The sequence below is a fragment of the Montipora capricornis genome, chromosome 10 (assembly GCF_036669925.1).
Source record: "Montipora capricornis isolate CH-2021 chromosome 10, ASM3666992v2, whole genome shotgun sequence".
In the NCBI taxonomy this organism is placed as follows: Eukaryota; Metazoa; Cnidaria; class Anthozoa; order Scleractinia; family Acroporidae; genus Montipora; species Montipora capricornis.
In genome coordinates this window covers 38,728,958-38,744,815 of record NC_090892.1, presented here as the reverse complement: position 1 = coordinate 38,744,815, position 15,858 = coordinate 38,728,958, and the positions used below count along the sequence as shown (strand labels likewise).

Genomic DNA, 15,858 nt, shown 5'->3' with positions numbered 1-15,858 from the left:
TTGAAATCCAAGAGAAAAATTGGGGGTAACCACGCATTTCTCAAAGATAATTGATGAATAATATTTGTAACAAGCTTCAAAATACAAACAATATATGGCTATCTTTCTCAAATGGAAACTTAATTATGTCTCAAAAATGCATGGTTACTCCCAATTTTCTTTTTGGATACCAAGAGTAATTACTAAGATCTATTTTCCGCCGGGTAGTTTTAAACTGTGCAAAAATATCTCTGTATTGGTAAGCATTTCCGATAGGAAACCCGAGTATCTTGAGATGCGCAGAACGTATGTGCAATAACAATAGTAGGCACCGTCCTTAAGAACGTTTTCAGGCTCAAGTGACAAAAAATAAGGACGTCCAGCCTCACCCTCAGAATTAGACTCACGTTCTTATATCCATGAAAAAAGAGCGTATTCTGCTCGAGCCGAGATCACAAAAGGTGGCATTCTAGCTTTTAGAGAGCTTTAGTTTCTAGGACGAGAAGGACTACGAGTATAGAAAATAGAACAACAGCGAGCGCGCGTAAACAAGCGTCATTTTGGCGGGAAAAACGTGTTACCGTCGTCATTTTACTAGAGAGCTTTAGCAACGACGACGGGAACGGCAACGAGAACGTCATGTAAAAACATAAATTCACATTATTGCGATCACTTCGCGACTATTCCAAGCTTTTTAATATGACAAAGGTGTGGCGGTCCTTCAGGAATGAAACCGTTACGAGCGGCGCTAAATTTAGGGGAGAAAAATGAAAATTTATCTTCAAGTGCTGACGTTCTCCGTAACACCTCAAAACTTGGTTATTTCACGTTGTTGCTTTGCTGACGACGGCAAAGAAATGGACAAAAATGAAAAACGCACGTGCGGGGCGTGCAAAGCTATTGTTTTGCCCACTGAATATGCAAATTTGTGACGTTCTCGTTGCCGTCGCCGTTGTCGTTGCTAAAGCTCCCTAGTACGAGGTTTCGCAAACATGTCGTCGTGTCAAACCACGTCAACAAAACGGCAGCAGTTTTCAGTGGCATTTTTCGGTCAGCAAAAAGGTCAGGGTAACAGCAATAAGAATAACTGAGCAACCTATACTGCTAACAAGAAGTAAGATATTCGTACGGGCTATAAATTTGTAAAGTATTTTCCCCAATCAAAACTCGTACTCGTTCTCTTCCTCGTCGTAGAATCTAAAGGTCCCTTTTGTTTTCAAGGAGGTGGCGTGGTTTTAGCGAGGCGAAAGAACTGTATTATATTGTGGGTATGGTGAAAAATTGAAACGGACTGAAGGTGGAGGCGAATTCACAGGTATCTAAAAAAAACAATTGTCTCCTGTTCTTGGAAGTAACTCCCGCGCTAACGAAACCGTTAACATATATCTCTATATCAAAGGTAACCTGAATCGATTTAACTTCCGGCTTAGTGCGTTTTACCAATTGCGTGGCTAGATTCTCAGTGGAATACCCGTCTTCTAACAGACTTACTGAGGCAAGTTGGCTAAAAACAAGTTACAGAGACCTCAATGGCGTGGAATAACTACGCCTGAACTACAAGTCGTTACTTCAATGGAGTATTCAAAGTGCGAAGTCTTTTACTCATTTCTGGCAATAGTCGTAATGAGAATGAATCGCTCACTGCAAACAGAAAAATAAAAGAAAAAGAACAAACGTCCTCTCAAGGGGGTGGGGTTAATCGCATATGAAAGGGGAGGGGGTGCTCGTGGTCTCGCTCGTCTCGCTTAGGGGTGTAAATTTCGGATTTTGGCGCTATCGTATGTAAAAGTGAAGGTCTTTTTGGGTTGCACGTGAAGAAATATTATCTGTTTAATATGTTTAAATATGGTCTCTTTTGGGGTCAAATTTAGCCTGAGGGATACCCTGATTGGTCTGCTTTAGGGTTTAATAGTCCAGTTTCGCATTCGCCATGACCGCTGAATAAAAGCACTGAAAACGCATTTGTACAGGGTTAGCCTCGATCTAAAGTAAAATATTCACAAATTCCAGCGAGAAGATGACCTGTTTACAGCTCTGTGTATTGTTTAATTTTCAAATTTCAGGCACCTTCCCGCCAGTTTTTGTGAATACTTTACTTTAGGTCGAGACTAACCATGTATCAATGGGTCATTGGTGTTTGTATTCAACGGTAATTCTAAAATCCGAAAAGGGACTATTCAAAATTTCCGACAAGCATCCACGCCCTTCATATGCAAAGTCCCCCCTTCCGGGGGGGTCCACTTGTTATCTCATTCAAAGGATTAGAGCTTTGATCTGGAAGGCTGGTATAAAGTACCATGAAATTGTTAGTTTGGTCCGGGTTAATGAACGATGGCTTGTTTGGAATATAAGAGAACTTGGAAACTGAAACTAATTCACATGTTCCTTAGAATTCTTTCTTGATGAAAGAAACAAAGTCCTAACTAATAGAGATTTTTCGCTTGTACGTTTTATTTTCCCAATACAGATCATGTGATTATACTCAGGAGGTTAAGTACTTTGTTTTGTTCATTAAAAAGAATGCATGCAAGCATAAATATGTCTCCATGTACTCTTTTTAATGAACAAAACAAAGGACCAAACCTCTGAGTATTATCAGATGATCTGTATTGGGAAAACAAATTGTACAAACCAAAAAGGTCTATTTATAATAAACAACTATCACCAAATTAATGAGCAATTCTTCGAATCGTGTTGAAAACGCATTCCATCTTGGAAAGCGTCGAAAACAATACGCCCGACAAAGCTCTCGTGATTATTATTAATACTCATATGCAAAGCCAAATTATTGCTCATTTTTAATTAACTCTCAAAAGCCGACACATAATTTACGAGTAAAATTTTGTAAAAATATACAAAAGTGTCACGTTAAAGAAATTTTTTCAGGATCGGTGGGGCGATTGGTCAAAGATCCCGTCCAGGGTCATACAGGTCGTATGCTTTGGGCACAATATGGTTAATAAATAAAGCCTGAGGATAGCATTAACCAGCTAGAGTTGTTAGAGCAGTGACCTGTCATCTATAAAATAGACCTGCTACATTTAAAACTTGTTCAGACTTGAGTAACAGCACTCTAACTCTCACCCCCTTATACACTTGCCATCCCCCACTCCCAGGGGTAGCTTCTATCCTTATAAGGCCAGTGTAGCCACGTGTTAAGATTAATTAAAAAAGCGATGAAAACTATAGCTACGATCCCTAGTCTAAACCGTTTAAACTATTCTGTTTCGCCTAAACTTCTTTTTCTGAGGTCTGCCCAACTGTAAAATTTGCAGAACCATAAATCTGTTATACAATGTGTGTAATAGTTGCTGGAGATGCCGGACTGACGGCTGCTACACATCTTAAAAGTTATCTGAATGTGTCCGATGTTTCTCCGTTTGAACAAGCTACTGGCACCGGTGGAACGTGTGTCTACGATAAAAACACAGGCAAAGATAAACGTGGCTTTCCACATCCCAGTTTTGGCCGAAATATAAGGTGAGATAAGAAAAATCACATCCTGGCATATTGCTATTGCTTGCGTGAGTTTTAACACTCGTTAACACTCGTTTGCTATTCGATAGCAACCGTGTTGGTGTTTTTAATTAAGGACATTGGATCACGAATAACGCGCATCTGGCCCTGCACAAGGCCCGCAAATACGAGTAGAACTAGAATTTGAATTTCCGATAGCAAGTTAAGTGCTGCGAGGTGACTCATGAAGTAAAAGCAATGATGTATTGCAAACGTCGTAATTGTAGTAAAAGAAGAAAGCTAACGATAGCGTGCGTCACAAAAGGTGATCCAAAAAAAGTACGGAACTGTAGAGAGATTAACGCGAAATAGTGGGCGGCTGCTTGACTTAAAAGCATGAAAATTATGTTATTCTAACTCGCCTCTCTCCTTGTAAAGTTACTTGACACCTGCTGCTAACACGCAAGAAAAGAGCTCATGATATCAAACGAGCTCCTTCCATTTTTGGCAAAACGTAAATTTCAGTCCGTCGTTTGCCGTTTGCCGTAAATGTAATGCCTAATCTCTTAAATTGTTTCATCACGTGAACACTCAGGTTTACCAGTTTAGGTATACCAGGTTCAGGTTTACCAGTTTCAGCACTTGGACCCCTTTACTTTGACTACTGTCTGTTTTTGCTGTTATGTGGTGTCATCGATCAATAGTACATTCAGAAGATTATGCCAAGCCCACCACATTGCTGAAGGAAAACCAGACCACAACACAAGGAACTATATGCCCTACTCTTTTCGACTAGTGTGTGGGATCTTTAACGTTCCACAGAATTTGTAAACATTGAAGGGCTCTGAGACGGGGCCTACGGTTTATAGTCCTTATCCGAGAAGACTTGAAAGTCTAACCATTTGAGGATGTAATTACAAAGGCCGCACTTTCTCCTCAGTTATTTTAAGACCCTGAGTGTTGGTCCGGGCGAAGTCAAACTCACGACTTCCCGCATGGCATAAAGATCCCACCAGTGCGCATGCGAAACAAGTGGCAAAGTAACAGAAATAAAATATAGGTAGTGACTTTTAACCTTTTAGTTAGTGAACACAATATTCTGTTTCAAATATGAAAATGTCACTTACATACAGAAATATTAAATTGAACTAATCGTTCGTGACTTTGATGGATACTGGATGCGGTTGATAATTAAAATCGCGTTTGACATAACTGTTGAAAAAAATAGCTGTGCACGCACATAATGTGGCAATTACTGCCTCTATTCTTATATACTGATTATTTTTTTGTGGCCTTTATAAAGATCCTATAGCTAGGGTCCGCACGCTAAGTTACAAATAATTGTTGGTTCTCGCTGAGGCTCGCTGCAAATTAAATCTAATTTAAAGAATACTTCCTGAAACAAGTATAGGCTGGTTCACACGATCGACGCAAACGCAAGAGCAAGGAAGTTCACACGATCGACGCAAACGCAAGAGCAAGGAAGTTCCCACGTCGAACGCAAACGCAAGCATATTGAAATGCGCACGCGCAATTGAGTGTCCCAAGATGGCGACAAAAGGGTAACCCTAGATGCATGGAACGAGTATTTTTCACCCTTGCGTTTCACCCACCGCGCACAGGTGGCTCAGTTGGTTGAGCATCGGGCTGTCATGCGGGAGGTCGCGGGTTTGAACCCCGGCCGGATCAACACTCAGGGTCTTAAAATAACTGAGGAGAAAGTGCTGCCTTTGTAATGACGTCTGCAAATGGTTAGACTTTCTCAAGTCTTCTCGGATAAGTACTATGAACCGTAGGCCCCGTCTCACAAATATCTTTTATGTTCATAAGTTCCCTGTGGGACGTTAAAAAAACCCATAAACTATTCGAAAAGAGTAGGGGATGTGGAGTCCACGGTGTTGTGGCTGTCCTGTTCTCTCCAGCAGAAGTGGTCAGCTTGGCAGTGATGTCTCTAAAAGGGCTTGCGGTGTAAGAGGTCACCTAAGCAGAAACAGCCATACGTCCAAAAGGGACTTTGCCGAGTGCTGAAAGATTTAGATGTAGATTTTTCGCCGGTTCACACGTAAGAAGTGCAAACGCAAGCGCAAGCAGGTGACCTTTTTTTTCCATTTCTTGCGTGGGTGCTTGCGTTTGCGTTATTGGTAGTTCACGCTCGCGTCGCTCGTGTGAACCATCCTTAAAAGTCTTGAACGAACGCTGCCGCGGAGGGTCCAACCAACGAATAGACCATTTTCGAATTCTCACGGCTGGACTAGATCTAGCATCAAAACGTGGAGCAATGAACGAAAAAAGCAAAAAAAAAAAAATAAATAAATAAATAAAAATAACAACAACAACAAAAAAACAGAATATCGATCCAGATGATAATGCGAAAATAGATATTCGAAAACTTTCCGACAAATCGTCCAGCGAATCTTATGTCAAGCGCAAGTCCCGGCTCACTACTCACTCGCTGTGCGCGAAAGATTGAAATCGAAAATCTAGCCTTGGGCATCAAATGCGGTTGGCAAGATTAGTGTCGCTGCTAGCCATCTCACGATATCCTTCAGTTATCTTGTCGTAACAGGAACTTGTTTCACAGGTTTTATGCCTTCGTGTCAAGTTGAAAAGTTTCTTGTTGATTTTAAGAAAAAAACGAAGTACTCGATATCATCACAAAGATACCATTCGGTTATCTTGTTAAGGGAGATGTCGATGAATAGTATTTTTGGTTCCTGATTTCCTTCAAAAAGCAACGGAAATGCAACTTTTCTTTCATAATTAAAGTGTGGTAACTTTTTAAATCTACGTTTTTGCAACGGTGGTAGTTCTACATCGATATCGGGATACTAGAGGAAGTCGATCTGGATATCGATGATCGCAAGTTTAATTAAGCACTTTTTAAAGAGGAATCGTCCTTGTTTGCAACAAGTTCCTAGCGTCTTGTTTAAAAACGAAAGGATAATTATTTATGCATGGGGAGTCAACAATTGGACATACGTCGACTTCCAAGTGTTTTCCCTCCCAATCATGATACATGTATTAGAGAGCTTTAGATTCTAGTACGAGAACGACTACGAGTAGGAGATTTTCTCATAGAAAAACAGTGAGCGCGCGTAAACAAGCGTCATTTTCACGGGAAAAAAGTGATACCATCGTCAAAACAAGTCAACAACACTGTAGCAGTTTTGGCATTTTTTGATCAGCAAAAAAGCTCAGTTACCAGCAATAAGAATAACTGAGCAACCTATACTGCTAACAAAGAGTACGATTAATCGTACGGGCTATAAATTTCCTAAGTATTTTTGCTAAAAACGAGCAGTCAAAACCCCCGGGGTCAAAACTCGCACTCGTTCTCTTCCTCGTCTTACAATCTAAAGGTGCCTATTATACCACAGAGGACCGTACCTCCGTGTCCGACTCTTTTACGTCCCACAAGGTGATAAAGATTGAAGGCCTTTGAGACCATCCATCTCTATCCTAGAAGACAAGAGCTTCTAACCTTTTGTAAATGTCGTTACAAAGGCAGCGAGCTCTCCTTAGGTATTTCAGAGTGTTGGTCGGACTGGGGTTTTGATCCCACGACCTCTTGCACAGTATTCCGACACCTATACAAACTGAGCGGTCAGCAATTATTCAGTTTCAAGTTACTGTGGTTTTTGGTGGAAAGTAGTAAACGATGATTGAATTTCTATGAAATAAATTAAATACTGCAGGTTTCCATCAACTTTGGCTCAGCACTAAAAAATTCCGGCACCGAAACCGAGTTTGCGTGATATTCTGAGCGCTAACGAGCTGGATGAAGTTTGTCTTCAAAGATCAGTCATATACTTTTCAATTGAAATATCATGTTTTTCTGAGAAAAAAAAAAACAAATTAGAAAAATTCCATACCGATTTGCCTTCCGGATCCCCTTTAGCCTTTTAAACCTCGGAATTTTCACTTCCGGTGGGGTACAAAACTGCGATAGTAAGGAGACTGGGAATAGCAGAACTGTGCAGTCAAAACAAGAACGCAGGGAATTTTAGGGATAGAAATTTCGTTCTTTTGTCTAATTTCACTATTGCAATCAAATACAATGGTTTCAGCAAATTCTGTATCTAAAAAAGGAAAATTCGGGCCTGAATTTTTTTCATATTTGTTTTGACGTTACAGTTCTGCCATCCCCAGTCTCCTTTCTAGCACAGTTTTGTACCCCACCGGAAGTGAAATTCCGAGTTTTAAAATGCTAATGGACCCGGAAGGAAAATCGCTATGGAATTTTTCTAATATTTTTTTCGCTCAGAAAACCATAATAGTCCCATTGAGGAAAAAAAAACCCGCTGTTAAACTACTCAGCGATACCCAACAACTGAATTTTGATCATTTTGATTCGGTCGTCCACAAGATCAATTAATTTCGATTATCACTGATACTAATGGAATATCCTATTTAAAAACCGAGGACAAACTGTATTGATTATCAATTTTTGCGTTGTTTAGCTTATTCCCACCTTACAGTCTACTGATGATCTATGCAAAAACAATTAGTGCTTTGGTATTTTTAGCTTCTCTTTAGACACAATCTAACTCAGTAATGATGTAGAGCTTAAGTCAAGACGATGTCTTTTTCAGTCGGTTTTCAAGACAGTTTTTTCATTAATTCTACAGTGTTTAACAATACTACTTTGTTGCCATTTTTTTCGTGGGCAAATGTCAGTATGTGAAAATCATTTCTTTTTCATTTAATTAAACCTTAAAAAGCAAAATTTAACTTTGTTTGTCTTTTTCCTCGCACGAAATTCGATGGGACATTCGCAAGGTGCCTCCGAGTTTTGGCCAGCATTGCCCGGTTTTTTTCGCTTAAAAAAAATTCTTGGGGCATGACACAAAGCTTAAGTAATATATCTGAGGATTTATGAAAAATCCCTTTCCTTGTAATGCCAAGTTGACGAAAGAATGGTGTTTCAAAGTTGCACAATGCAAATGCCCTAACAAACATTTGATTCGAGTATCGAACACAAGATTTTGCACTAAAATATTGAGTTGAAAGCCACTTTTGCAAAAAAGGTCGAAACTGGTTCTGGAACGTTGAAACTTGCCTCGAAATGTTGTTTACATCGCCTTAGCCGGTTTCTGATTGGCTTACGCAGCGTAGCGTAACAATAACGACTGAGACTAGTTTTACGAAGTGGTGTTACACGATTAAGCTCCTGCTCACAGCGATTGCTGCGACCTTTACAGAAGTAGAAAGCGGTTCTACTTTTGGTGAAACCTGTCTTGCAACGGTCGTTTAAAAATTTTCACAAAACCGACCATGTTACACGGTGCAATGCCTCCTGAAACTGGTTTCGCAGTGCCGTTTCACATAAATTTCAGCTAAAAGTTTCAAGTGTAACATGCAATGGCTGAAAGGGAACCTCCACTTTAACAAAAAGATAAGTTTAAATCACAGGAAATAACTGTTAGTCAGGTCAATGTGAAATATTTTCAAAGAAAGTGTTTGTATCCGAAAGAAATAACTTTTAGAATCGCCTAGTTTTGTTTTCAAATTTTGCGGGTGCCGCCATCTTGAATAAATGTGACGTGTTACGGTTGCGTTATTGTTATTAAACCAAAAGCTCTTTATGTCAGAGTAACACGTCACAATTATTCAAGATGGCGGCGCCCGCAAAATTTGAAAGTGAAAATAAGCGATTTTAAATTTCACTTTTCCTGATATAAACACTTAGTTTTTTTTTTTAATTTCGAGCAAATTTGTTTGTCAACATAATTTTCTTGGATTTAAACTTGTTCTGTAGTAGGAGTGGAGGTTCCCTTTAAGACCATTACATTTCCTATCAGGGAAAAGACCTTGACCATTAATGATTAGGAGTTCAAATGTAGGTGTTAACCTTGAATTTTTGTCTTTGCAGCCAAAATTTTGTGCCCTGTGTAACAGTAATGCCTGGTCCGGAGACATACTCTTGGTGGGTTATTCAGGGTCTTGACTGTCAGCAACCAGATGCCAATTGCCTTGATGTGGTCTGCTTCGGGCACAGACACACTCTTGCTTGTCGGTTTCTAGACGCCGTGAAGGCAAAATACCCTGTTAAAGAGAAAGTCGTAGAGACCATGGGTGTGACATTGGCAGAGACTGGTGGCGGTAATGGCAGTGATGGCAATGGCAGGAGCGGAGGCAGGAACAGAAGCAGTGGAAAAGGCAGTGGGAGTGGAGGTGGTAAACAAAGTGGCAGTGGGGGTGGAAGCGGAAGTGGAAGTGGTAGTGGGGGTGGAAGTGGTAAAAGAAGTAGTAGTGGTAGTGGAAGTGGCAGTGGAGGTGGCAATGGACGTGGTGCTGGGAGAGGAAGCAGAAATGACAGAGTTAGTGGTGGTGGAGGTGGGAGTGGAAGTGGCACCGGGGGTGGAAGTGGAAGTGGAAGTGGAAGTGGTAGAGGCAGTGGGGGTGGAGGTGGAAGTGGCAGTGGGGGTGGGGGTGGAAGTGGCCAAGGAAGTGGAAGTGGGAGTGGGAGTGGAAGTGGCAGTGGAAGTGGTGAAGGGAGTGGAGGTGGTAGTGGAAGTGGCCTAGGAAGTGGAAGTGGCAGTGGTGGTGGAGGTGGAAGTGGCAGTGGTAGTGGGAGTGGCTTAGGAAGTGGAAGTGGCAGTGGTGGTGGAAGTGGAAGTGGTGGAGGGAGTGGAGGTGGTAGTGGAAGTGGCCTAGGAAGTGGAAGTGGCAGTGGTGGTGGAGGTGGAAGTGGCAGTGGCAGTGGCAGTGGCTTAGGAAGTGGAAGTGGTAGTGGCAGTGGTGGGGGAAGTGGAAGTGGTGGAGGGAGTGGAGGCGGTAGTGGAAGTGGCCTAGGAAGTGGAAGTGGAAGTGGCAGTGGTGGTGGAGGTGGAAGTGGCAGTGGTAGTGGGAGTGGCTTAGGAAGTGGAAGTGGTAGTGGCAGTGGTGGTGGAAGTGGAAGTGGTGGAGGGAGTGGAGGTGGTAGTGGAAGTGGCCTCGGAAGTGGAAGTGGCAGTGGTGGTGGGGGTGGAAGTGGAAGTGGTAGTGGAAGTGGCTTAGGAAGTGGAAGTGGAAGTGGCAGTGGTGGGGGGAGTGGAAGTGGAAGTGGTAGTGGTGGCGGCAGAAGTGGCTTAGGAAGTGTAAGTGGGGGTGGCAGTGGCAGTGGTAGTGGCAGTGGTGATGGTAGTGGTAGTGGTAGTGGAAGTGGCAGTGGCAGTGGCAGTGGCAGTGGGGGTGGCAAGATTAGTGGCAGTGGCAGAGGCAGTGGTGGTTTTAGTGTCAGTGGCAGTGGCAGTGGCAGTGGTGGTGGCGGTGGCAGTGGTGATAGTGGTGGCAGTGGTGGTGGCAGTGGCAGTGGTACTGTTAGTGTTAGTGGAAGTTGCGGTGATGACAAGTGTGATTTCAATGCTAATATTAGTATCAGTGGTAGTGGCAGCGGCAGTGGTGGAGACGGTGGCAATGGTGGTGGTAGTGGTGATGCTAGTGAAAAAATCAGTGTTAGCATCAATGCCAATGGAAAAGTTTGTTGCAGCGATGAAATCAGTAGTGGTAATGGTGCCGTTAGTAGTGGAAGTGGATGTGATAGAGCTTATGAGAACAGTGGTACTTGGCAATGGCAATGGCCATGGCAGCGGCAGTGGTTATGGTCATGGCAGTGGAATTGGCATTGGCACTGGAGTAGCAGTGACAGTAGCAGTGATGGTAGCAGGAAAGGTGGCAGTGGCTGATTGGATTGTTTGTATGAGTTAACAAGGGTGGCTTAATTTGACGTTTGTTTGCCACATTACTTTTTGTGTCCTGTAAAATTTTACTGTGCTATTCATTTCAGTGTTATAGTCGTAGAAATAAAGAAATCCTGTTTTTGGAAAAAGCAGTTGCATGAAATAAAAGTAAGACAGATTGTATTGCTCCCTGGTTTTAGCATGATCAAGGCATCTTTTTAACGGATGACATTTAAGTGGTATATCAAAAAAGAAAAAGATTTCACATGTTTGTTTTGGAATTCGTTTCTAAACGACGGGTTGGATTTGGCTCTGTATTCTTGAATGCGTGGTAATGGCTAATATTATCTGTTTAAAAATATACTAATCTTAGGTAAACCTTTCAAAACGACAGCATTTTCCTCATTAATTTCACCTTTGTTTTATGCAATATTTTGCCATTAGACTATATTATAAATGTGGAACACAACTTTTCTTGGTACCCTGTGGGTTTTGCTACGGGCATGCTTTATGTCCAGCCGAGTTTTAATTTGACAAAGCAAACAATTCAATCAACCAGAATTATCCGGAAAAGTAAATCTTTATAGGTCATTTATGTGAAAGTCGAAAAGCCTTTATATAAGAATCTTCCAGGATTTGAAAAAAGCTTATCAGTCCTAATAAAACTCAAACAACCATTTATGAGCGATTAGACTTAGCGAAACCAGGAGTAGACATTGCTATATAATGTAACAATTCGCTGAAATGCGTTACACAAATATGGACTTTTTGCTACCTTCCCATAGCGATAATTATTATTATTTTATTTGTTAATTAATTATTTATTAATATTTTAATTTATTACAAAAAAATAGGGACACTACAAAATAACATGTTTATAACACTAACGATATTAAATACCTTACATATCTAACATTCCACATATTACTTACAGTACATTACACAACCATAACTTAGTAACAAAATCCAATACAACTATAATTCTTGGTGCCAGACAATATGTAGATATTAATAAGAAAACTTTTAGCGAGCTTTACTGGTAGGGCTAACTAAATTTACGGAGGCATGGGGCACATTAAAAGGAGGCGAAACAAATGTTGATGCAAAAGATTTGAAATTTCCCATTTCAAGAGGCTTTTCCTGTGTTTTACGCATCCAAGAGCAAGAGAGGAGGTCTTCTTGTTGAAAAGAGAAGGTTTTAAGCCCAATACCATTTCAGGTGTAAGTTCATTTTCCACGAATTCATGATTATCATCCACTGCCTACATCCTGGCCAAAATTGCGAAATGACGCTGCTATACCAGAGGAGATGGATTTAACTTTCCACTTCAGATTTGCAGAAAGTACACACATGCAGTTTTATTCCTATTTTCTTAATAACAGAGTTCGTAGCAAGCCGACGATGCAAAAGTTAAACTGAAAAATAATTAGCTTGGTTACTTTAGTACATTTAAATGGTGATAAAAAGACCGCTGTGCAATCAATGAGGTCATCCCATTGGAGTTTGCAATCAGCAATCCAGTTTTCTTGACTCTGACCTGCTTCATAGAAACCAGCTTTTTATAGACGACTTCATTGGCCTTTTTGGTTTTAAAGAGTCTTCCAAGGAATCTCTCACACACCCCGGTGCATTGATTAATATTGTCTTTGCATTTTTCTCTTAACGATTGTAGAGAAGACTGAAGGCCGAGTACAGTAAAAAAAATTGCTTTTACATTAAAACGGTGTTTCAGTTCAGGGATATTTCGAATACTTTTAGAGTACCACGATTAGTAGAAAACGGGTTTATTGTGTATTCGTATAAGAGAATTGTGCCATAGAGGCAAAAAAAGGAAGTGGTCTAGAGAATTCACTTTTCGTCCGTAACGTATTTCAGACCATAGATGTAACATTTCCGTAATAAATGTGTCTGTAGTTACATATTTGTACATATCCTGCTCATTCAGGTTGCCTCTGAAAATGGCCTGGCATCCATATCGACGGTAATTGCCTTTCGAATAAGTGCTTCCATTTCCCGTGATTTCCTGGGTCAAGGTATTTTTTAACTCAAGTGGGTTTCAATGCCTTATTAAAGGATACTAAGTCTATCATTTTTAGATCACCTTCAGAGTATCGCTAATCATTATATTCCGGGTTTGATCTTATCCCCCTTATCACTCCATAGAAATTTAAAAACCGAGAATTGAGTTCCTCCAACACTTTTTGAATTGTTGGTAAAGGTGAAAGAATATAAACCAGTTGCGAGACTATCAGGCTCTTGAGTACTGTAATCTTACCTAGAAGAGTTAGCCTTCGTAATTCCCAACATGCCAAACAGTTTCTGATTTTAGCTAATTTGTCTGCATAGTTTGCCTCCAGCGTTTCTTTGGGATTCGTGCAAAACCAAACCACTAAAGCCTTTCCATTATGTTTTACCCGTTTTAGGTTTTTTCAGGGCATAAGATCACATCACCGTTCCTTGTATACTCCAATCCATAGAGTTTCTGTTTTTTTATTGTTAAGCTTAAAGTCCGACATCTTTCTAAAATTTTCCAGGATTTGTTTTTGAACCATAAAGAAAAAGGGTGGTATCGTCGGCATATAGACTAATTTTAACCTCGTTTTGGGATATTCTTATTCCTTTTATACTTTTGGCTTTTCGGATTTTTTCGACAAGAACTTCCACACAGAGAATAAAGAGGTAAGGCGAAAAGGGGCAGCCTTGTCTAACTCCCCCTCCAGCTTAAAAAAAATCCGTAGAGCCAAAGCCAAACATTCCAAGTGTTTGAATAAATTTCCATTCCACGTTGTCGAAAACTTTCTCAAAGTCTTAGAAGAGTAATAGTCCTGGAAGGTTTTCTTCTGCAGTGTAATTAATAATTCCATCAATTAGTTGGATGTTGTCTCCAATAAATCGGCCTTTCATAAATCCAGTTTGGTCACTAGTACTATTTAACAACTTTGGTAAGAATTTTTTAACACAGTTAACAAGAGCTTTTGCCACAAACTTATAATCACAGTTGAGGATCGTAATCGGGTGCCAGTTTCTAATATGGGAAGGCTCTGCATGTTTCTTCGGAATAAGTTTAATGATTCCTCTTCTTTGCATGATTGAGAACTGTCCCTGTTGGTACGAACAATTTATCGAATCTAGGAAGCCGTCTGAAATATCATGCCAAAAACTTAATAGAATTCTGCAGGGATGCCGTCGGAGCCTATTGACTTATTGGATTCCGTAGTTTTTAGTGCGATAATTAACAATGATTCTACGAGGACGCGCTCGTAGCTCCGAGTTGGTTAAAATCATTTTATATCCAGCAAGCCCTAGTAGAATAACTGTTTTATTAAAAACTCGGCTAGCTAGCATCAACAACTCTCCCGGCAACGGCTCTTGCAACTTGCCTCGCAACGAAACACATTTTAAAAGCAGTTTCTGTGTCTTTAACCGACCACTCCATGAGATCCTGGCCACCCCCACTTCTCTGTCAATGACCCCTGCACTGTCACGCATATTCCTGAGATCACATCTTTTGCTTATACATGTAATGACAACCTGGATCATTGATGGATAATGCAGTTCTGGAGTTTTTTAATTGCATTAACTATAATACCATTCTAAACTGACAGTTACTTGTTTAGAGTAGTTTTCAAGTGACTGTCGAAAGTAATAAACGCGATTGGAATTCCTATTGTACGATTAGTGATTGATTTAAAAATTTCGCGCCAGTTTATCTACCAGTGAGAAGCAAAACCAATAACTGCTTTCCCGCGCTTGGAACAAGGTGCGTGGAATTGCTACGAATCTGGATTGGTTCATTGCGCTGTTCGCACTTGCTTTGATTGGCCGATGTAATTACTTTGGTATTTGTTTTACGATCATATTGAAAACTGCTCTATTGCTTCACCCAAATAACATTCCTCTTACACTGAACAAAATATGATAAAATGAAAAACTTATTGTAAGAGGTCTCTTTTTTTTTCAGTTTCTGTTTTTTTGTTCTGGTTGAGAAAAAGCTCTAGTGCGCTTACCCTCTCGATCTGGACAAAAAGGAGACACTTATTTTCTATTGCCTTAATCGTCTGTTTCTATATATGATTTTCGATTGGTAAGTTGATAGGGCTGCATCTCGTTATGATAACCTATTATTTGAAATCTAAACATTTTCCAATGCCTTTTTCTCGGAAACAAATTGGTGAATCACCAGTCTTTTCTCACTTTTATGATAAGTTACTAATAATCCAGACTCTAGTCGAAAAATTAATCAAAAAATCTCATTGGAGGAAAGATTACCAGCCGATGTTTCGGGAAATGAGCCAGCGCTCACTCCCGAAATCACGGCTGGACACGTCAGGTGAGCTATTGTTAATTTTCACCAATCAGAAACTCACCTGCTCAAATCGGTCAGGCATAAATTATATTCTTTGGCCGCGGAGGTATTCTTTGACCCGACCTGTTCGAGCTTTAAAGTGCTTTTAAGGTAGGAAATATCCAAGATTTTGACAACGGAAAGTGTTCGAGAAGCTGGAGAAAGGGGATTGTGTCGTTTTCTACCGCCTGAGTTCGGAAACTTCACTAATTTTTCAATTGGCACCAAGGTAGAAATACTACGGTGGCTTGTAAGGGCCATCAATAGTTCAGAAAAAAAATTTCATAATGACACTTAGTAACTGTCAATTGACACTTATAACTGGCATTTACACTTCCGACTGTCAACGATAGTAACTGGCAATTCACACTCTTAACTGGCATTTGACACTTATAACTAGCAATTGACACTTATAA

General features: G+C 40.5%; 2 protein-coding genes across 2 annotated transcripts; one reads left to right on the top strand and one right to left on the bottom strand.

Moving 5' to 3' along the window:
- The first annotated feature begins 9,506 nt into the window (after positions 1 to 9,506).
- LOC138020794 (uncharacterized) lies at positions 9,507 to 10,296 on the top strand. The gene is made up of 2 exons (XM_068867720.1): positions 9,507 to 10,212; positions 10,271 to 10,296. The coding sequence occupies exons 1-2, from the start codon at positions 9,507 to 9,509 to the stop codon at positions 10,294 to 10,296; spliced, it is 732 nt and encodes a 243-aa protein (XP_068723821.1).
- On the bottom strand, positions 10,293 to 11,009 carry LOC138020793 (uncharacterized; the record flags this gene model as incomplete). Its single annotated transcript, XM_068867719.1, has 2 exons — positions 10,293 to 10,429; positions 10,511 to 11,009. Coding segments are annotated over 2 exons (636 nt in total), but the record flags the coding sequence as incomplete, so codon positions are not given.
- Between the last annotated feature and the right edge of the window lie 4,849 nt (positions 11,010 to 15,858).